The sequence below is a fragment of the Balaenoptera borealis genome (assembly GCF_965194805.1).
Source record: "Balaenoptera borealis genome assembly, chromosome: 6".
Classification (NCBI taxonomy): Eukaryota; Metazoa; Chordata; class Mammalia; order Artiodactyla; family Balaenopteridae; genus Balaenoptera; species Balaenoptera borealis.
Window position 1 is genome coordinate 10,014,583 of NC_138863.1, and position 24,038 is coordinate 10,038,620.

General features: G+C 39.4%; 1 protein-coding gene across 7 annotated transcripts in view; it reads left to right on the forward strand.

Annotated features, from left to right (window-relative positions):
- The window catches only part of PID1 (phosphotyrosine interaction domain containing 1), a 242,133-nt gene that overhangs the window by 98,267 nt on the left and 119,828 nt on the right, over nt 1-24,038 (forward strand). For all 7 annotated transcript variants that reach the window (XM_082396273.1, XM_082396274.1, XM_082396276.1 and 4 more), the window contains one exon: nt 3,769-3,915. In XM_082396273.1, the coding sequence (XP_082252399.1) occupies nt 3,781-3,915 (135 nt within the window). In that variant the 5' untranslated portion in view covers nt 3,769-3,780. The remainder of the gene's footprint in view (nt 1-3,768; nt 3,916-24,038) is intronic.

Below are 24,038 nucleotides of genomic sequence, written 5' to 3' on the forward strand. Positions count from 1 at the left end.
TCTGTCAGTAAGTCTGTGGATAGATCTGAGTCAGATGCAGCTGGATCCAGGGGCTCAGCTTTGTCGTCTGTGACTTTCCATTTCTAAGCTCTCCTGTTGTCTCTGTATGGTATTATCATTCACAGACGGACCTTGGCGGGAGAGAAGGTCAGCAGCAGCTCTGAACTCTTTACCCCCATTTAGCAAACCTACATATCAACCTCCCAGGTGATTCTGTTCAGCCAATCTTTAGTTTCATCTGAACCAACTCCTTTGGCCAGGTACCTGGGGGTACTCAGATGGTCAGCCTGTGTCACGTATTCTTTCCCAATGTTAGGGGGTGGGGAATTATGAATGACAGCCCCATTTCACAAAGCAGCATATGGTAGTGGAGAAGTTTCCCTAAGGAAGGGGCAGAAGAGTGTTCTTATCAGAAGCAGCTTTAGCTATTACACTTTGACCACTGAAGGTTTACAAGACAGACTCAGAGTTACATAAAAATGTTAATTTTCTGTAAAAGTGTGTATTGTTGTAGACTCAATGATTCATCACATAACCTACATTTTATTTCCCTCTTTACTTTCATCCTTTCACAGTGGACAAAAAAGACAATGCCATTAAAGAAAAAAACACTTTTTTTCTTTAATGTTTTAAAGACATTAAAAAAAAATTTTCTCTATTTCACTTTCAAATATTGTCTTAGCCTTTTTCTTTAGCTCTTCTAAGGAACTCCTCATGTAGAATTGTAGTTGTCATTTGATTGAACAGTCTCTACTGATTGTGAGAAATCTTTCAAGCAGAGGTTCACATTTTATTTCTGTTCCAGTTGTGCCTCTCACAGTGCTGGCTGAGTGGGGGTGTTGAGTAAAGGTGGATGGTTGGATTGGTGAGTGATTACAGGGCAGCTGTCTACCTGGCTGGAGATGCCCAAACTCTGAAGAATTATGTAGTTGAGGTTACACAACACATTGTGTTGAAGTTGGAATTTGAACTCCCTTATTTTCCTATCCCTAATTTAGAGTTTAAAAAAAAAGCTTATTTCTTTTACTTAGCTCCCAGGCAAGGGGGCCTTACATGTGCCCATCTGTAACTTCCAGTCTCTCTGTGTGCCTAGTAATTGAACCATTTGGTTCTGACAGGTATTACAATGGGGACAGGAAGACAGTCTCAGAACTTCTGGGCAGTTTGATTGTCCAACCCGCATGAGGACAGGGCCACTTCTAGTGCCATCTTCGGGACCTTCCTGTGTGGCACGAGTCAGGCTGAGTTGAGCTTCAATTTCATGTACCTCTCGTAGAGCGCCAGCAAAATGGCAGCCGAGGGAGAGTGTCCCCACTTGCTTATTACTTTGTCTTCTGAGCCCCTCTCCCTTTATCATCTTCATCCCATAGCTCCAGATAGTTGCTCACAGAGGCAAACCAACTTCAGCTGTCCCTCCCAGTGATCTCTGTTGCTGTTCCCAGACCACTTTGCAACCCTAAACCTGCACCCTCTTGGACTGGAATCAATTAAGAGCAAAGACAGAAACTTCCAGATTAATATGAAGACTTGCATTTATGCAATTAATATGAAGATTTCCTTACATTTAAAAAACTGCAAATCACTACTCCTTGGGAGACCTAAGTGCAAGTCTCTCTCTCATTTGAAAAATATCAGAGCTGGCAACTTTGTATTCTAAAAAGTGGCTTTATCAGTTAGGGTTAAGTCAGAAAGACAGAAGTACTAGGAGATACATATTAAGAGGTTTATTCAAGGAGTTGGTTTATGTGATTGTAGGGGCTGGCTAGGCAAGTTTGAAATCCTTAGGGCAGGCTGTCAGGAAGGGTGGGCTGGAACTCTGACATAGACTGAAATAGCTATTCACAGGTGGAATTTCTTCTTCAGGGAAGCCTCAACTCACCTATTAAGGCCTTTAAATTGATTTAATCAGGCCCACCCAGATTATCTAAAATAATCTCCCTTACTTCCATTCAACTGATTATGGACTTTAACCACATTCACAAAGCACCTTCATGGCAGTACCTAGATTAGTATTTGACTGAATATCTGAGCATGGTAGCCTAGCCAAGTTAACATGTAAAACTGATCATCAAAGTGGTCAGTTGGAGTTCTAGTAGATTCTGTGTGGACTTGTGAAATGCAGGCCTTGTCCTGATACAGATTTCAAAACCTCTACTGCCTTTATATTGAATTGTATGGGAACTGTTTTTGGTGATTTATATTTAGGTGAATGTACTTGTGTATATATGTCATCATTCAATTCTTTCAGTACTGTGTTTGTTTCACAAACCATAGCAGGTCCAGAAAGATCAAGTTGGATGGAGTAGTGATCAGGTATACTTCATGAACCCTGGTTTACAGATCATTATTTTTACATTTTTGCTGTGTATTTTTCTTTCACTTTATTACCTACATTACCTTCCACAAATACTCGTTGGACATCTGTGAGGTCTCAGGTGATGTTTTAGGTACTTGGGAGACTTCATTGATTCAAACAGCTTCTGTTTATATGGCACTTATATTCTAGTGGACAGTGAAAGACAATAAAATACACTTCATAGTGGTGATAAGTAGTGATAAGAATAATAAAGCAGGGGAAGGGACTAGACAGTAATGTGTATTTATGTGTACCAAACTTAGCTACATAATTTGTAGGGCCCAGTACAAAATGAAAATCAATGTCCTCCATTCAAAAAGTAGAAAAAAGTGCCATTAAATGTACTGACAATAAAGCTTTTTCTTTTCTTCCATGAATTTCTCTCTGGAATCATGGTGGTTTTTCTTCCTTTTTTTTTTTTTTTTTTTTAATTTGCTGTTTAATCCTTTTCTAAGTTTAAAAAAATTTTTAGATTATTGACATGAATTTATCATTCACCATTTACTGGACCCAAGTAAATGGGAGGGTAATGGATGGAAAATGAGGTTAGAGCCACTTTGGGTCCCTGAATCAGGCATGGGCTTGAAGGCCAAAGTAAGGACTTAGAATTTTTCAGTGAGAAGAGGGGAAGACTTGGGAGACTTTTGGCAGAAGGGTGACAGCCATGGTGGGATTTTAGAAGGATTCCCATTGGCTGCTGTGTGGCAAGGTTGGAAATGGCAGGACTAGTTTGGAAGCTGCTATAATAGACCAAACAATGACGGTGCCTGGATTGGGTATATAGATAGATAGTGGTGATTAAACATGGTTGGATTCTGGGCATATTTCAAAACTAGTGCCAACAGGAGTTGCATATAGAATGAATATTTACTTAGAGTCCTGGCCTGGGGCAGCAGATAAAATGGTCCATTTAGAAACAGCGAATTTTCTAAAGTTCTATAGCCAATGCATGGCAGAAGTAGAGAAGGCAGAAAACAGAAGTCCTGTGTGTGTGTGTTTTTCATCAGCTCTTCTCCTTTTTCATTACCTCTAGACTTTCCCCAAAGTATCCCCTGTAACATCCCCTTCCCAACATCTTCACTTATTTTGCTGAATTCAGCATGGATTACATGTCTAGAATCTCATCTGTTTGTATCACTTTGGAAGAACCTCTCAGAGCAAGGTCCTGGTGACTCTACCACCGCCCCATGTTTTCATGGCATCTGTGTAGGGGTTGGCTGTCTCTCACAGTTTCATTTTGGTGGTATCCTGACAGTTTTTTCCTTCTATTTCACTCGATACCTTTTGGCCTGCTCTAGTAAAACAGAATTCATAAAACAAAGATTTTGTTACTGGGTTTGCTGTACAGTTGCACCCTGTATAATTCCAAATGATTTAACTCTGTTTGACTTATTTTTTTTTCTGCTTTCCAGCACTTTCAGACCATGCTGAAGTCTAAGTTGAATGTCCTCACACTGAAAAAGGAACCTCTGCCAGCAGTTATTTTCCATGAGCCTGAGGCCATTGAGCTGTGCACCACCACGCCCCTGATGAAGACCAGGACTCACGGTGGCTGCAAGGTATGAGGCACGTGGCCATCAGGGAACCTCCTGGTGGGACACACAAAAGGATGTATACCCTTAAGGCTCTTGTTCAAAGTGATAACTTTTTTAGGAATGAAAATATCAAACGACTAACAGAATAAGCTCATTGAGTGACGGTAGTCTGGATCCATACCCTGCTTTATTTTTCTTGATGATATAGCACTCTTCATCATTTTGGGGTTCACATAAAGACATAAGTTTGCTATGTGTGAATGAAATAGTAATCTCGCCATATTTTCTTTTTTTTTTTAACATCTTTATTGGAGTATAATTGCTTTACAATGTTGTGTTAGTTTCTGCTGTATAACAAAGTGAATCAGCTATATGTATACATATATACCCACATCCCCTCCCTCTTGCATCTCCCTCCCACCCTCCCTACCCCACCCCTCTAGGTGGTCACAAAGCACCGAACTGATCTCCCCGTAGGATGCAGCTGCTTCCCACTAGCTATCTATTTTACATTTGGTAGTGTCCATGCCACTCTCCCACTTCGTCCCAGCTTACCCTTTCCTCTCCCCATGTACTCAAATTCATTCTCTATGTCTGCGTCTTTATTCCAGAACCATTCATCAGAACCATTATTTTTTTTAGATTCCATATATATGTGTTTGCATACAGTATTTTTTTTTCTCTTTCTGACTTAATTCACTCTGTATGACAGTCCCTAGGTCCATCCACCTCACTACAAATAACACAATTTCGTTTCTTTTTATGGCTGAGTAATATTCCATTGTATATATGTGCCACATCTTCTTTATCCATTCATCTGTCGATGGACACTTAGGTTGCTTCCATGTCCTGGCTATTGTAAGTAGAGCTGCAATGAACATTTTGGTACATGACTCTTTTTGAATTATGGTTTTCTCAGGGTATATGCCCAGGAGTGGGATTGCTGGGTCATATGGTACTTCTATTTTTAGTTTTTCAAGGAACCTCCATACTGTACTCCATAGTGGCTGTATCAATTTACATTCCTACCAACAGTGCAAGAGGGTTCCCTCTTCTCCACACCCTCTCCAGCATTTATTGTTTGTAGATTTTTTGGTGATGGCCATTCTGACTGGTGTGAGGTGATACTGCATTGTAGTTTTGATTTGCATTTCTCTAATGATTAGTGATGTTGAGCATCCTTTCATGTGTTTGTTGGCCGTCTGTATATCTTCTTTGGAGAAATGTCTATTTAGATCTTCTGCCCATTTTTGGATTGGGCTGTTTGTTTTTCAGATATTGAGCTGCATGAGCTGCTTGTATATTTTGGAGATTAATCCTTTGTCAGTTGCTTCATTGGCAAATATTTTCTCCCATTCTGAGGGTTGTCTTTTCATCCTGTTTATGGTTTTCTTTGCTGTGCAAAAGCATGTAAGTTTCATTTGGTCCCATTTGTATATTTTTGTTTTTATTTCCATTTTTCTAGGAGGTGGGTCAAAAAAGATCTTGCTGTGATTTATGTCAAAGACTGTTCTTCCTGTGTTTTCCTCTAAGAGTTTTATAGTGTCTGGCCTTACATTTAGGTCTTTAATCCATTTTGAGTTTATTTTTGTGTATGGTGTTAGGGAGTGTTCTAATTTCATTCTTTTACATGTAGCTGTCCAGTTTTCCTAGCACCACTTATTGAAAAGGCTGTCTTTTCTCAACTGTATATTCTTGACTCCTTCATCAAATATAAGGTGACCATATGTGCATGGGTTTATCTCTGGGCTTTCTATCCTGTTCCATTGATCTATATTTCTGTTTTTGTGCCAGTACCGTACTGTCTTGGTTACTGTAGCTTTGTAGTATAGTCTGAAGTCAGGGAGCCTGATTCCTCCAGCTCCGTTTTTCTTTCTCAAGATTGCTTTGGCTATCCAGGGTCTTTTGTGGTTCCAAACATATTGTGACATTTTTTGTTCTAGTTCTTGGAAAAATGCCATTGGTAGTTTGACAGGGATTGCATTGAACCTGTAGATTGCTTTGGGTAGTATAGTCATTTTAACATTGTTGATTCTTCCAATCCAAGAACATGGTATGTCTCTCCATCTGTTTGTATCATCTTTAATTTCTTTCATCAGTGTCTTATTGTTTTCTGCATACAGGTCTTTTGTCTCCTTAGGTAGGTTTATTCCTAGGTATTTTATTTTTTTGTTGGGAATATTTCCTTAATTTCTCTTTCAGATTTTTCATCATTAGTGTATAGGAATGCAGGAGATTTCTGTGCATTAATTTTGTATCCTGCTACTTTATCAAATTTATTGATTAGCTCTAGTAGTTTTCTGGTAGCATGTTTAGGATTCTCTATGTATAGTATCGTGTCATCTGCAGCCAGTGACAGCTTTACTTCTTCTTTTCCAATTTGGATTCCTTTTATTTCTTTTTCTTCTCTGATTGCTGTGGCTAAACCTTCCAAAACTATGTTGAATAGTAGTGGTGAGAGTGGGCACCCTTGTCTTGTTCCTGATTTTAGTGGAAATGGTTTCAGTTTTTCACCATTGAGAACAATGTTGGCTGTGGTTTGTCATATATGGCCTTTATTACGTTGAGGTAAGTTCCCTTTATGCCTACTTTCTGGAGAGTTTTTATGATAAATGAGTGTTGAATTTTGTCGAAAACTTTTTCTGCATGTATTGAGATTATCATATGGCTTTTATCCTTCAGTTTTTTAACATGGTTTATCACATTGATTGATTTGCCTATATTGAAGAATCCTTGCATTCCTGGGATAAACCCCACTTGATCATGGTGTATGATCCTTTTCATGTGCTGTTGGATTCTGTTTGCTAGTATTTTGTTGAGGATTTTGCATCTATGTTCATCAGTGTTATTGGTCTGTAGTTTTCTTTTTGTGTGACATCTTTGTCTGGTTTTGTTATCAGGGGGATGGTGGTCTCGTAGAATGAGTTTGGGAGTGTTCCTCTGTCTGCTATATTTTGGAAGAGTTTGAGAAGGATAGGTGTTAGCTCTTCTCTAAATGTTTGATAGAATTTGTCCATGAAGCCATCTGGTCCTGGGCTTTTGTTTGTTGGAAGATTTTTAATCACAGTCTCAACTTCAGTACTTGTGATTGGTCTGTTTTTATTTACTGTTTCTTCCTGGTTCAGTCTCAGAAGTTTGTGCTTTTCTAAGAATTTGTCCATTTCTTCCAGGTTGTCCATTTTATTGGCATAGAGTTGCTTGTAGTAATCTCTCATGATTCTTTGTATTTTTGCAGTGTCAGTTGTTACTTCTTTTTTATTTCTAATTCTGTTGATTTGAGTCTTTTCCCTTTTTTCTTGATGAGTCTGGCTAATGGTTTATCAATTTTGTTTATCTTCTCAAAGAACTAGCTTTTGGTTTTATTGATGTTTGCTATTGTGTCCTTCATTTCTTTTTCATTTCTTTCTGATCTGAGTTTTATTATTTCTTTCCCTCTGCTAACTTTGGTTTTTTTTTGTTCTTCTTTCTCTAATTGCTTTAGGTGTAAGATTAGGTTGTTTATTTGAGATTTTTCTTGTTTCTTGAGGTAGGATTGTACTGCTATAAACTTCCCTTTTAGAACTGCTTTTGCTGCATCACATAGGTTTTGGGTCATCGTGTTTTCATTGTCATTTTTTTTTAAGTATATTCTGATTTCCTCTTTGATTTCCTCTTTGATCTCTTTGTTATTTAGTAGTATATTGTTTAGCCTCCACGTGTTTGTATTTTTTACAGTTTTTTTTCCTGTACTTGATATCTGGTCTTATAGCGTTTTGGTCAGAAAAAATACTTGATACAATTTCAATTTTCTTAAATTTACCAAGGCTTGATTTGTGACCCAAGGTGTGATCTATCCTGGAGAATGTTCCATGAGCACTTGAGAAGAAAGTGTATTCTGTTATTTTTGGATGGAATGTCCTATAAATATCAATTAAGTCCATCTTGTTTAATGTGTCATTTGACACTTGTGTTTCCTTATTTATTTTCATTTTGGATGATCTCTCCACTGCTGAAAGTGAGGTGTTAAAGTCCCATACTACTATTGTGTTACTGTTGATTTCCCCTTTTTTGGCTGTTAACATTTGCCTTATGTATTGAGGTGCTCCTATGTTGGGTGTATAAATATTTACAATTGTTTTATCTTCTTCTTGGTTTGATCCCTTGAACACTATGTAGTGTCCTTCTTTGTCTCTTGTAATAGTCTTTATTTTAAAGTCTATTTTGTCTGATATTAGAGTTGCTACTCCAGCTTTCCTTTGATTTCCATTTGCATGGAATATCTTTTTCCATCCCCTCACTTTCAGTCTGTATGTGTCCCTAGGTGTGAAGTGGCTGTCTTGTAGACAGCATATATATGGGTCTTGTTTTTGTATCCATTCAGCCAGTCTGTGTCTTTTGGTTGGAGCATTTAATCCATTTACATTTAAGGTAATTATCGATATGTATGTTCCTATTACCAGTTTCTTAATTGTTTGGGGTTTGTTATTGTAGTCTTGTCCCTCTCTTGTGTTTCCTGCCTAGAGAAGTTCCTTTAGCATTTGTGTAAAGCTGGTTTGGTGGTGCTGAATTCTCTTAGGTTTTCTTGTCCATAAATGTTTTAATTTCTCCATTGAATCTGAATGAGATCCTTGCTGGATATAGTAATCTTGATTGTAGGTTTTTCCCTTTCATCACTTTATATATGTCCTGCCACTCCCTTCTGGCTTGCAGAGTTTCTGCTGAAAGATCAGCTGTTAACTTTATGGGGATTCCCTTGTATGTTATTTGTTGCTTTTCCCATTCTGCTTTTTTTTTTTTTTTTAATTTATCTATTTATTTATTTATTTTTGGCTGCGTTGGGTCTTTGTTTCTGTGCAAGGGCTTTCTCTAGTTGTGGCAAGCGGGGGTCACTCTTCATCGCGGTGCATGGGCCTCTCACTATCGCGGCCTCTCTTGTTGCGGAGCACAGGCTCCAGGTGCGCAGGCTCAGTAGTTGTGGCTCACAGGCCCAGTTGCTCCGCGGCATGTGGGATCTTCCCAGACCAGGGTTCGAACCCGTGTCCCCTGCATTGACAGGCAGATTCTCAACCACTGCGCCACCAGGGAAGCCCCCTCCCATTCTGCTTTTAATATTTTTTCTTTGTATTTAATTTTTGATAGTTTGATTAATATGTGTCTTGGCATATGTCTCCTTGGATTTATCCTGTATGGGACTCTGTGCTTCCTGGACTTGACTGACTGTTTCCTTTCCCATATTAGGGAAGTTTTCAACTATAATCTCTTCAAATATTTTCTCAGACCCTTTCTTTTTCTCTTCTTCTTCTGCGACCCCTAGAATTCGAATGTTTGTGCGTTTAATGTTGTCCCAGAGGTCTCTGAGACTGTCCTCAATTCTTTTCATGTTTTTTTCTTTATTCTGCTCTGTGGTAGTTATTTACACTATTTTATCTTCCAGGTCACTTATCTGTTCTTCTGCCTCAGTTATTCTGCTATTGATTCCTTCTAGAGAATTTTAAATTTCATTTATTGTGTTTTTCATCATTGTTTGTTTGGTCTTTAGTTCTTCTAGGCCCTTGTTAAATGTTTCTTGTATTTTCTCCATTCTGTTTTCAAGATTTTGGATCATCTTTACTATCATTACTCTGAATTCTTTTTCTTGTTTCCTCTTCATTTATTTGGTCTGGTGGGTTTTTACTTTGCTTCTTCATGTGCTGCGTATTTATCTGTCTTTTCATTTTGCTTAACTTACTGTGTTTGGGGTCTCCTTTTTGTAGGCTGCAGGTTCGTAGTTCCCGTTGTTTTTGGTGTCTGCCCCCAGTGGGTATGGTTGGTTCATTGGGCTGTGTAGGCTTCCTGGTGGAGGGAAATGGAGCCTGTGTTTTGGTGGATGAGGATCGGTTTTGTCTTTCTGGTGGGCAGGAGCACGTTTGGTGGTGTGTTTTGGGGTATCTGTGAACTTATTATGATAGTAGGCAGCCTCTCCGCTAGTGGGTGGGATTGTGTTCCTGTCTTGCTAGTTGTTTGGTATGGGGCGTCCAGCATTGGAGCTTGCTGGTCATTGAGTGGAGCTGGGTCTTAGCATTGAGACGGAGATCTCTGGGAGAGCTGTTGCCAATTGATATTACATGCGGCTGGGAGGTCTCTGGTGGTCCAATGTCCTGAACTCGGCTCTCCCACCTCAGAGGCTCAGGCCTGACATCAGGCCAGAGCACCAGGACCTTGTTAGCCACACGGCTCAGAAGAAAAGGGAGAAAAAAAGAAAGAAAAAAAAATAATTAAAAATAATAAATAAATAAAATAGAATAAAATAATCAAATTAAAAAATAAAACAATAATTAAAATAAAAAAATAAGAATGTAATTAAAAAAGAGAAAGAAGAGAGCAACCAAACCAATAAACAAATCTACCAATGATAACAAGCGGTAAAATCTACACTAAGATAAACATAAAAATCAGAAACAAGTCAGTCGCCGACAGGAATCCCCAAGTCTACAGTTGCTCCCAAAGTCCACTGCCTCAATTTTGGGTCGATTTGTTGTCTATTCAGGTATTCCACAGATGCAGGGTACCTCAAGTTGCCTGTGGGGATTTAATCCCTGCTCCTTGATGCCGCATGGAGAAATTTCCCTTTCTCTTCTTTGTTCTCACGGCTCCTGGGGTTCAGCTTTGGTTTTCGCTCCTCCTCTTTTGGGAAGTCTGAGGTCTTCTGCCAGCGTTCAGTAGGTGTTCTGTGGGAGTTGTTCCACATGTAGGTGTATTTTTGATGTATTTGTGGGGAGGGAGGTGATCTCTACATCTTACTCCTCCACCATCTTGAAGGTCTGTTTTATCTGACGGTCCAGCAGTTCCATGTTAATTGCCAGCAACGTGCTCCTGTATGTATCCCACATAGTCTGTGTTAAGAAGAGCCTTATTGGAAGAAATTCAGCATAGTGATGAAGAACACAGGCTCTGGGATCAAATCCTGACTCAGCCAATTGTACTTCTTGTCACCTTGGACAGATAACTCACTCCCTTGGCTTCCGTTTTCTCATCTCCCTGCGTGCATCCTTTTTTCGACCCCTGTGATGCCCCAGGGTCTTCAGACCCCTGATCAGCAGCCTTCTGAGTAGCTGTCTGGCCTCCTGCTCCCTGGAAAGCTTCACCACAAACAGCTCACTGCTCTCAACTCTTACCATATTTTCTGTAGCCCTATGGAACTTTGCACCTGACAAGAAAAGTCCTGTCCTTAATGATAATTCCTCCCTTTGTATTTGCAGTCTGAATAAAATATATCTTAAAGCTCAAAAAACAAAACAAGTTTCTCAATGGTTGTACTTCCAAATCCTTTGGGAGTAATTTTTACATTTTTGTTTTGCTTCAGCTCTCAAAATTTATGCCAATATTCATGCCTCAGAATCCATTTAAAAAACGTTTCTTCTCATTTATGTAAACCATAATGCTGACATGGAAAGAAAACTAGAAATGTAATGCATAATTTTGGTAAGTTTTTGGCTTCTTTCTCACACAGTATTCTTTTTTGCATGTGTTGATGAATATAGTCATCAGTTTAGAGGTAACAAAGAAAATATGTCTTATGCATATTTTGTCATCAGAAATTTGTTTTGAGTAGTGAAATTAAATTAACGGGCAGGAAAATGCATGTTTGCTTGTGGATTTCTTTTATAACCTGTAGGTATGCTCCTTTCCTTATTGCTTTCCAGGTTAGGGAAGCAAAGATCCATTGATCTTTCCTGCTGCAGTATTCCGTCCCCTCCCCAGTTCTTGCATAGCTGTGGTCCGATTGGAGCCTGCAGCAATCTTGAGTGTGTGTACAAAACCTCACACACGTCCATTCATCCCACAAATACTCTGGGTGCTCAGTGTCTGCCCGGCACAGGAGGCACTGAGAGCAAGACCCCACCCAGCATCTTTATGGGGCTTAACTGGTAGTTGAAGGAGGAGGGAGGAATAAGCACAGATGAACAAACATTGGCTGGTGAGAAAGCCAGTGTGTGAAGAACTTGGAGAAGAATCTGTCAGACAGAAGGAGCAGGAGGGCTAATTCCCAGAGGTGGAAATGGTCTTGTGCATTTTAGACGGAAAACAATGGGTCAGTGAACCTGGGAAGGTGAGAAAGTTGTGGTTTGTAGTGGAGTCTGGCGTGCGTCCTGCTGTAGGGAGCCTTGATGTCATGGCAAGGAGTTTAGATTTTGTTCTAAGTACTATGGAGAAGTATCAGAGGGATTTAGACAAGTGAGTTATATGACTCCATTTGAAAAAGTGTTTTTAAATGGTAATTCTGCTAAGGTGAACTTCCAGCTTCCAGAAAGCAGTGGCCAGTGGCTCTGCTTCAGTGGGAGAGAGTGGACCCGCTTCAGTGGGAGAGAGTGGACCCACAGAATTGCCTTCAGTCCCATTGTATGCAATGCTTTTGGTGAACTGGTGATATAAAGGAATTATAAAACTACTCATTAAATTTGAAAGTGATAAGAAATCAAATTGGGTTATATTTCCTTTAGGGATTTCCTAAAGTCATTTTGAATTCTGTTCCTGTTGGGAAAAATGGTCCCTCAAAAGCAAGATGAAGTCAATTAGAGACCAGTATAAGGAGAAGTTTGATAAAGTCTACAGAGCATGTTTAAATGTGAGGGAAAATGCAATTACAAAATAAAAAGACCTAGCAATGCAATCCAGATACAAAAGAGATGTGTGTGTGTGTGTGTGTGTGTGAGAGAGAGAGAGAGAGAGAGAGAGAGAGAAATATTTGCTAGGAGAATAAAAGCTATAATATTTCTGACAAGGAATATAGGGTTCAAGATTCACGGAGTAATTTTTTTCTGTGTACTGCTTTAGGTCATGTTTATTTATTTTACTTCTAGAGGGATGCTGAAAAAGAAATAGAAGGAATTCAGAAGAGCATGCCAAAGAGAGTGAGGGTTGCCCTGGCATCAGTCTGTGGGGCTACTTAGACAAAGGGAGGTCAGCAATGATTTCAGCTGGATACAGGGAAGAACTTCTGTGTTCAACGTGAAAACCACTTCCACCGGGCTATAAAAAATTTATAACCTCTTCAGCCCTAGAAATCTTGAAGAGGAGATTCCAGGTGTAGATAATCATAATCCTGGAATCAGGAATCTGGGCCAACACTTCTTGAGGTACTTTCCAGCTTTTTGATTCTGTTTCAAGGAAGAAAACCTCTAATGTATCATTCTTCAAATTGCGTACAATAATCCACTTTACATATTTAAATTTTAATTGCAAACGTCCTGGAGTTACAGCCTTTCATTCTCAGGGACAATGTCACCTTTGTGTTCAGAGTCATATTCTTTGGTTTCAAAACAACAAAACAAAGGTAGATTTTTGAGCCTTGAAATTTCTGTTTAAAAATCTTCAGGCCTCCGCCGTTTTTTTTTTCTTTTCCAGATCATCCCCAGGAACAAAGTGCAGTGTTTCCTCTCTGATTCTTGCGAGTAATTTAGCTCACAAAATGCCAGCTGCAGAAGGATCTCCCTCCTGGCTCAGGCCTGCCAGGAATAATGAGCACAATGTAGCCGGGGCCCAGCTGCAGAGCCAGCATTGGGACCCTTCGTCTCCACACAGTGGCGGTTCTTTTTGCCTTACAGCTCTCAAGTTGTGCTGCATAACTTTAGGTTTGGGGAGGGACAGAGGCGAGGGGAAGCAAAGGAAAGGGGAGTTGAAAATGGATTATGGTTGGCGAGGTCGAGGCCCTGGCAGTTCTCAGATTTCCCGTTTCCCTCTGATCTGTATTCTCCGTGGGTTCTGGTGGGATGGCCCCGCCAGGCTATTCATGTTGCAGGCAGCTGGGTCTTTGTGCATTCTCCTCTACTGCTGCCACTTTTTTTTTTTTTTTTGGAGTGGAGTTATTTAACTGTACAATCCACCGCATACCATTAGGAGGCTTGTTGGAGCTGTTCAGAGTATCAGAGGCTGTGTCAGATTTTGCAGCGGAGACGATGGCTTATCTTGCCCGTCTTCCCCTGCCTAACATGATGGGATCCTAAGGTGGCTTTGGCTTGTTAGCAAACATTTAGTTAATTAATAGTCATTAAAAACCTACTAACCTACTGTGTACATAGAATTGCAGTGAAAGGAATCAAAGTAGGTGTTGTGAGTGAGTAAAGCAATTTATAGTCAAGTAGGAGGCATGAGGTGAGTGCCCAGATAAATTGAGAGTGCTTCCGATACTCATATGTGTAACAGAAACCCCTGGAGGCCAGATTTCTAGACCTTCTTTCCAAAGATTTTGATTCAGGCACTCAGCTTACTGGTGGGAACAAGAGCCTGCACTTTAGATTTCATGTGTAATTTACATGAAAGTGGCGCCTGGACGTGCTTTGAGGTTGAGGACCTGAACCAGAGAGGAGGGTGTGGACAGAGCAACATAAGTGACGTAAATGGAGACACGGTAGGGAAGTGAGAGATGTGGGGAAATGGTGTGTGTGGTCAGCTGGCACTGCAGGGGTTAGACTGGGTTTGCCACACAGCTGACCAGGAGGTTGACATCTAAGCAAAGGTTGGGCTCTGTCATTTTCGCATCGGATGTGCGCCCTTCAGACAGCATGGTGTGTGGTGTCGTGTCCTACAGAAGTGCTTGTCCTCTTTTGGATTGACTCACTTCCGGGCCTACTCACCAAAGGCCTCAAAGCCTTCATGAAATGGTGATCTGATGATGACAAAAATCATAATAAAATACTAACACTACAGAAATAGATGCTAGTAAAAAGCTAATGTTTATTAGTACAATGAGTAAGCATTCACCTATGTACTTTTCATGGTACTGAGCCATTTAATCCTCAGGACGACTCAGCAGATCAAGTGCCATCTGTAGCCCCATTTCACAGATGAGCTAGTTGAGGCACAGGGAGGTAAACCTGTCCCAGGGTCCTCAGTGCATCACTGGCAGAGCCTGGATTTGAATTTCATCACTCTGGCTCCACAGCCTGTGCTCATTCCCACTAGGGTCCACTGCTTCTCAGTTGCCAGAGACAGCTCTTAAAACTGGTTGGCTGTTTGTGTCATGTGCATTTAAGCAAGTTTCTCTTCTGCAGGTTTCATTTTCTGCCTCTTTCATAGGCCTTAACCTGGGTCATTATATCTCAGGCATCCTCTTAAAAGTGCAAGAGTCAAGGATTTACCTTGTTTAATTGAATTAGAATCTTCTCTTTACTTCTAAAAACCAGAAGGATGAGGAGAGTGTACTAACAGCATCATAATTTCATCCCAGATATACTGCTTGGATTCTCAAATTTGGTTTTCTTTAAAAAAGAAAGGACAGTCTACAATGAGAAGTCATATGCCTTGTAACAAATATATATGGGACAAACCATGAAATGTCCAATGAGTTCCTGTACAGCCATGTGGACCCTGTACAACATCCATTCCACAGAGATGGTCCCCAGCTACATGGTGCTTACAGTTTTAAAGCAAAATAGCAGCAATGCCGTAACAAATAAACTGACACATAACCGGAGGTTTGGGACATCTTACAACATTTATCTTTTATTTAAAACTTTTTATAAAGTTTGTGATTAGTGGTCATTTCTAAGAAGGGAAATAACATGGAAGAGAAACACCAAGGGAAGATGTGTGGGGAAAGAGATAAGAAGGAAAAGCAGGAAAATTAGAAGTTATTTACACAGGGCTCCTGTTTGGGTCTCGGTCTGTCTGCCTTTACGCTGGATTTACCTGGTTGTCTTCCTCTACACCCTCTCAGCATCGCTGGGCCGAGCCAGGGTCCTAAGCTAGGTCTTGAGGGATGGTCCCCAGAGGGGATGCTCCTTTTGGCCACCAGACAGGCTTTGGGAGTTGCTGGTGAATAGGACTAGTTAAGCATGTGATGTTTCTTTCCAATCCCTTCCCTTTCCGTTCCCTTATTGTTTATGCTGAGGGTGCCTTTGCCTTCATTCTGCAGCTTGGTAGCTGTCCAGCTGCCCCGTCCCTTCACCCTTCCCTGTGGGCCCCACCAGCATCTCACCTGGACCTGCTCGCCAAGTGATGCTCCGATTCCCAAATCTCACCTCCTCCTGAGTGAGGCACTTGGCCCGGCATCTAAGGCCCTTGCTGTCTTCTTCCCAATTGTGAGGGCAGAAACCATCAAACACACCAGTCTCTAAGAAGGAGTTAATGATTCGTAAACCGGGACCATTTTTACTTTACTCTCTTTGAGATTCCTGTATTCAGGCGTGCCAGTGGTCGTCCCGTAGCTCTCAGAAAGGATGTGGTTGATTTACAGTTTTATGGGACAGAGAGGAGAGTTTCTGAACTGAAGGTGTAGCAGGAAACCCTCAACTTCCTCAACTCCTACCATTTCATGCACATGTGAAATGGCCAGTCTTAGAAGTGGGTTCCAGCGACCCCACTTATCTAATAAGACCTCCCGATTTGAATTTAAATATATTTAAAATTAGCATCATATGTATCTATTTTCTATACTTCTATTTTGTGTTTATTTGATCAGTTGTGTATTTCATTAGAAATACAGTTATGTTTTCTCACTTTAGCTAAAGGCCCATTGTTTTTACACACTAACAGAAGGGAGAAACATTCATTATACTGTCATCCTCATCTAATGCGTTTTGCAGCCCTTTCTTGGTGTAGGTCATTTTGGACATTGTATGAACTCAGTTATGCCAATTATAGAGACTTTTTCTCTTTGCAAAATAAGTTTCTGATTTAGATATGAAGACAGAATACAAATAAAACAAGAAATAGTGATATATGAAATAAGATTTGGGCCCATGGTCTTTATGGCTTATTTTCCTCTAAATTCAGAGTGGATGATATTTAATTCTAATTTATTTTCTATTCATTCTTTCTCAGAGTTCCCTGTAAACAAATCAAAGCACAGTCACTTCTGCTTGTCTCCCCAAATGGAGGAGGGTGAAAGTTGATATGAGCTAACATCTGTTAGCTCATATCAACAAACTTTTATTTTTCTGCAATTTTTATTCTCTGTTGATTTGTAAATTTTCTTTCTCTTTCCTTCCCTCCCCCCTTCCCTCCTCCCTTCCTTTCTTCCTGATTTTCTTCTCTCATTTTTTTCTTCATCCACAAGAATATATTGCACACCCTCAAGATGTTCCAGGCTATTAATAGGGACACAAAGATGAACAGTGGTGTTGGATGCTTTGGGTTGAAATAACAGGAAACCTAATTCGAATTGACTTAAATCATTAACATTTATTTGCTTTTGAATCTGCAAATTCCAGTAGGAGGGAAGAGGGCAGGAGATGTTAGGGAACAAAAGTGTCCACTACAAAAAAGTTCTCCAGGGGCTTCCCTGGTAGCGCAGTGGTTGAGAATCTGCCTGCCAATGCAGGGGACACGGGTTCGAGCCCTGGTCTGGGAGGATCCCACATGTCGCGGAGCAACTAGGCCCGTGAGCCACAACTACTGAGCCTGCGCTCTAGAGCCTGTGCTCCACAACAAGAGAGGCCGTGATAGTGAGAGGCCCGCGCACCGCGATGAAAAGTGGCCCCCGCTTGCCACAACTAGAGAAAGCCCTTGCACAGAAACGAACACCCAACACAGCCAAAAATAAATAAATAAATAAATAAATTAAAAAAAAAAAAGGTCATTCCCTCTTATTAAAAAAAAAAAAAGTTCTCCAGGCTTAATGACCTTGAGGGAGACACATATACTCTGCAGGGTAGGGCAATGGTGGTTGAGGAAAATGCAGTGTCCTTGGGTCACAAGGCAAGGGCTGCTTTTCCTCCTGTGTTATGGCCCAGCCCATTCCCTTGAATTCTTATGGAAGATGTTTCTGTGTAGCAGCCCATTAGTCCAGTTTAGAGTAGAGAAAGAGAGGCAGGGTTTCAGAAGAGGTAATGGGTTCAAGCTTATGAAATTTGAGATGTCTGTGGGACCACCAGTGGCAACACCCAAAGGGCATCTCGTTAAATGGATTTGGAGCTTCATGGATGTCTTGAGGACGTTCTCAAGGAGAATGGGGCCGGGAGAAGAGGAAGGAGTGAGATAGGCACGCCCACACACAAACTTACCCATATAATCATGCTTTTTTTTTTTTGACTGCAGAGCTTATTTATTCAATGACTTTTCTTTGGCAGAATCTGGTACGGTGTACACAGTTTATAGGCACACACTCTTCAGGGCTTAAATCCACGATTCAGACATCTCGACATCCTGTGCAGGAGAAGGTCTCATGCTGAATTCACTGAATCTAAGACACTTCCAGTTTTACCACCATAAAAGAAAAATGCTGTCACTGATCATTTTATGATGCCATCGACGCCAACACACGTCTCATTCTTAGGGTTGTTAAAACATGGAAAACAATGGCCACCTTAGACTTGGTGAAATATGTGAGCACCAATAACAATAACACGTTGAGCACAACTGGGCGGACCCAGCACAGTTCTGAGCGCTTTTCATGATTAACACATTTAATCTCCCCAAGTACCTGGTGAGCAGGGACTATTATGTAATCACGCAGTTTAAGGATGGTAGAGAGGAAGAAGAATCACTGGGAAAGGAGCATTAGGAAAACCAGAGGACGCTGTCCTCCCCACAGGGCACTGAATCACACCTCAGCCTTCTTCTTCCCTCTTCATCCTACGCACATTGCCCACTCTCCTCACCATCCTGTTCAACTCTCAGAAGTATCAGGAGGAAAAATGGATATAACTTCAGGGACAGCTGAAGCCCCTGTACATTGTTTTAGGATTGGTCTCTGTATGTGTGTTCAAGATACAGGCTACTTACGCTGCTGCTGTGGTACCTAGTGTGGAGGGATATTTCATTTATGGTTTTAATGTAAAGTTTTTGGCCATGAGTCCTAACTTAAGACTTTGAATTCTGCGCTTTAGTCTTCCCACTGACAGCAGTGGTGACTTCAACAAAGTTCTTCATCCTTCATGAGTTCACTTTTGTTATATGATGACTAAAATCATTTCATCCTGGGAAGTGTCTTTATTTCAGCTGACAAAAGTGCTTAGAATGTAGATTATCGTTCTACCTGAATGCTTATTGAGTAGGATGGCAGACTTCTTTAAGAGGTTAATCTTTCCCATGATTGATTTGGCCCATTGAGGGGTTCTCTGGGGATCCTTATACCTTCAAACTATTTATTTCCTGCTGCCCCACACACTGTGAGGGCTGTGGCTGAAAATGACCATTTTACTCTAGGGAACCAGATTTGACATTAAAGCTTAACCTTCGTATAATGTCAAAGATGGTATCGTCTGGTATTTCCAAATTTGTAATGTCACTGCCTACTTTAATTCTTGCCTTTAAAAACTCTTCGGAAATCAGCAAAGACTCATTAGCGAAAAGTGGGAAAATAATCTAAATGAAAGAAATTATAATATTTTTGCTCTACCATACTATGGAAAACATGCAGTCATTAAAAATTTTGTTGTAGAAATTATGCTGATGAGGAAAATGTTCATAATGTATTAAATGAATTAAAAAAGCTGGTTGCAAAGTGTTATTAGATCCTATTTTTGTAAAATAAAATAAAAATAAAATAATTATATGCAAATATTCATAATAGAAGGATCACACTAAAATATGAACAGAAATGATCCCTGGATAGTCAGATTATAGGTAGAACTTTTGATTTTCTTATTTTTTGCTTTTTTTACGTTTTATAAATTTTCAACAATGAACATATATTACTTTTGTAATTAGTTTTTAAAAGTAATTATTGAAGAAAAAAATTCCTTGGATGAGGAGGTTGCCTGGAAAGTTATCTGTAAGAAATTCCATTCTCCATAGAGCGTTTGGCAAAAAGCTCCCTCTATGTCACCAACTTAGACATTTGTTTCTTCTTTCTGCCCAAATCAAAATTTCCATAGCTTCAGGAAAAGGGACATTTTTCCATCTAACTTGTGACTTGTCTGGTGGCAGACGAGTCTGGTCTGTTCAGCATAATAAGTGTAATCCTACTCTTACATGTTTGCAAGGATGGGGTACTGGTTTCCTCAGAGTTGCTTGGTGGCAACCTTAGTATAATACTTAAAAGAGCAGAAATTTATTCTCACACAGATCTGGAGGCCAGAAGACAAAATCAATATCACTGGGCAGAAATCACCATGTCGGCAATTCCACGCTCCCTCTGGATGCTCTAAGGGAGAGCCTGTTCCTTGCCTCTTCCAGTTTACGGTGGCTGCAGGCATCACCTGGCTTGTGGCCACATCACTCCGATCTCTTACCTCTGGCCACACTGCCTTCTCCTCTTCTGCCTGTATCAAATCTCTCTCTGCCTTTCCCTTCTAAGGACATATGTGATCAGAATTAAAGTCTACCAGACAATCCAGGATAATCCCCTCATCTCAAGATCCTTAATTTATCCAAATCTGCAAAGACCCTTTTTCCTTATAACATTTACAGGCTCCAGAGATTAGGACCTAATATCTTTGGGTGGCCATTATTTCATTTACTGTAGGTTCTACCCTTATAAATGGGTAGTTCTAGAAGTGTAAGAACTTTCAGGCAAAAATATAACGTTCATAGTTAATAAGTTGTTCAGGTTAAGTTTATTATTTCTTGAGCCTAAGAAAATTCTTTCATTGGAATTCAGAAAACTACTTAAAAAAATAGAAAAATGAGGAAGGTTGCTCCTATGTTGAGCCATATTTCTTTGTCTTATTTACTTATCAGTATTTCTGAAAAAGAAGAGATATGTTAACATTTTAAATGGGGTCAGCTTTCTCACACAAAGTTGTGAGCATTTGTAGTTCATTTTGGTTCAGCGTAGTGAGCATATTAAACACTGTTTGTAAAAAAAGTCCACAATTCTGCCACAGGGAGTGAGAATAATGTTTTCTCCCCATTCCCAACAAAGCTTAAAGGATAATTTTGAAGATGGTTCGGAAGCTATCATCAGTGTAATGTGTGTGCCTGAGAGAAATATCTTGTTATGAAGTTATTTTTTCTCTCATGATTTCCTCATTAGACAGTTTGTCTTTGAAACAATTTGTTGGTTTATTTCTGAAAATTTAATCATTATGTGAATTTAGGGTTCATTTATTCAGAAAACATTTTAATTATTCTGCATGTTTTCCTGGATTAATTCTGTGGATAAAATATAGTTCCTCTATGGTAGACTTCATCTGTTAGGCGACCTACAGAAACACCACACAGAAAACCAATTAAGTTGGCAAAAAGTCATTAATAATATGCTTTATGGTTTGTTTCCAGCAGAGATTGTACTACTTGTTAGAGATGGTTGCAAGGTTATTATAACTTCCAAACTAAAATCTGCTTCATGTAAATATAATGCTTGAATACAATTAATGTTTAAAAGACATTTTCAATTATATATATATATTTTTTCTACTTATCATTCTTTGTTATATCATTTTTTTCCCAGTGTTCTATTCACCTTTTACAGTAGAGGCACCTGTAATGAGGAAGTGAAATGTTAACAGCAACACTTTGCCTGATACTCTAGGGCTAGTTTAATTTATTCTTTGTTAAATGGAAAAATGAGCATTAAATAAGGAAGCATGAGACAGTATAGACTGTGATTATAATCACATACAAGCCTGAACTTATTTTTGCAGGTGATTTTTTTAGCCTCAAATTTTTTTTATCAAAGCAATATCTGCATGGATAAAAGCTTTAAATAATAATGAAAAATGAAACATAAACTATATCTCTCCCTCACACCCTAGCCCTGCTTGAAAGGGAAATTATAATTATTTCAAAAGTTTCTTCTTATATTTACTTTCATATTTTATTTTATTTTAATTTTTTAACATCTTTATTGGAGTAAAATTGCTTTACAATGTTGTGTGAGTTTCTGCTGTGTAACAAAGTGAATCAGCTATATGTATACATATATCCCCATATCCCCTCTCTCTTACGTCTCCCTCCCACCCTCCATATCCCACCCCTCTAGGTGGTCACAAAGCATGGAGCTGATCTCCCTGTGCTATGCGGCTGCTTCCAACTAGCTATCTGTTTTACATTTGGTAGTGTATATATGTCCATGCCATTCTCTCACTTTGTCCCAGCTTACCCTTCCCCCTCCCCATGTCCTTAAGTCCATTCTCAACATCTGTGTCTTTATTCCTGTCCTGCCCCTAGGCTCTTCAGAGTCTTTTTTTTTTTTTTTTTTAGATTCTATATATATGTGTTAGCATACGGTATTTGTTTTTTTCTTTCTGACTTACTTCACTCTGTATGACAGACTCTAGATCCATCCACCTCACTACAAATAACTCAATTTCATTTCTTTTTATGGCTGAGTAATATTCCATTGTATATATGTGCCACATCTTCTTTATCCATTCATCTGTCAATGGACACTTATGTTGTTTCCATGTCCTGGCTATTGTAAATGGTGCTGCAATGAACATTGTGGTACATGACTCTTTTTGAATTATGGTTTTCTCAGGGCATATGTCCAGTATTGGGATTGCTGGGTCATATGGTAGTTCTATTTTTAGTTTTTTAAGGAACCTCCATACTGTTCTCCATAGTGGCTGTATCAATCTACATTCCCACCAACAGAGCAAGAGGGTTCCCTTTTCTCCACACCCTCTCCAGCATTTATTGTTTGTAGATTTTTTGATGATGTCCATTCTGAGTGGTGTGAGGTGATACCTCATTGTAGTTTTGAATTGCATTTCTCTAATGATTAGTGATGTTGAGCATCCTTTCATGTGTTTGTTGGCAATCTATATATCTTCTTTGGCAAAATGTCTATTTAGATCTTCTGCCCGGTTTTGGATTGGGTTGTTTGTTTTTTTGATACTGAGCTGCATGAGCTGCTTGCATATTTTGGAGATTAATCCTTTGTCAGTTGTTTTGCTTGCAAATCTTTTCTCCCATTCTGAGGGTTGTCTTTTCATCTTGTTTATGGTTTCCTTTGCTGTGCAAAAGCTTTTAAGTTTTATTAGGTCTCATTTGTTTATTTTTGTTTTTATTTCCATTTCTCTAGGAGGTGGGTCAAAAAGATCTTGCTGTGATTTATGTCAAAGACTCTTCTTCCTGTGTTTTCCTCTAAGAGTTTTATAGTGTCTGGTCTTACATTTAGGTCTTTAATCCATTTTGAGTTTATTTTTCTGTATAGTGTTAGGAAGTGTTCTAATTTCATTCTTTTACTGGGCTTTCTATCCTGTTCCATTGATCTGTTTTTCTGTTTTTGTGCCAGAACCATACTGTCTTGATTACTGTAGCTTTGTAGTATAGTCTGAAGTCAGGGAGCCTGATTCCTCCAGCTCCAGTTTTCTGTCTCAAGATTACTTTGGCTATTTGACGTCTTTTGTGGTTCCATACAAATTGTGAAATTTTTTGTTCTAGTTCTGTGAAAAATGCCATTGGTAGTTTGACAGGGATTGCATTGAATGTGTAGATTGCTTTGGGTAGTATAGTTATTTTCACAATGTTAATTCTTCCAATCCAGGAACATGGTATGTCTCTCCATCTGTTTGTATCATCTTTAATTTCTTTCATCAGTGTCTTATTGTTTTCTGCAAACAGGTCTTTTGTCTCCTTAGGTAGGTTTATTCCTAGGTATTTTATTCTTTTTGTTAGAAGTGTTTCCTTAATTTCTCTTTCAGATTTTTCATCATTAGTGTATAGGAATGCAAGAGATTTCTGTGCATTAATTTTGTATCCTGCTACTTTACCAAATTTATTGATTAGCTCTAGTAGTTTTCTGGTAGCATGTTTAGGATTCTCTATGTATGTATCATGTCATCTGCAACCAGTGACAGCTTTACTTCTTCTTTTCCAATTTGGATTCCTTTTATTTCTTTTTCTTCTCTGATAGCTGTGGCTAAAACTTCCAAAACTATGTTGAGTAATAGTGGTGAGAGTGGGCAACCTTGTCTTGTTCCTGATCTTAGTGGAAATGGTTTCAGTTTTTCACCATTGAGAACAATGTTGGCTGTGGGTTTGTCATATATGGCCTATGTTGAGGTAGGTTCCCTCAATGCCTACTTTCTGGAGCGTTTTCATTATTAATGGGTGTTGAATTTTGTCAAAAGCTCTTTCTGCATCTATTGAGATTATCATATGGTTTTTATCCTTCAGTTTCTTAATATGGTTTATCACATTGATTGATTTGCATATATTGAAGAGTCCTTGCAATCCTGGGATAAACCCCACTTGATCATGGTGTATGATCCTATTAATGTGCTGTTGGATTCTGTTTGCTAGTATGTTGTTGAGGATTTTTGCATAGATATTCATCAGAGACATTGACCTGTAGTTTT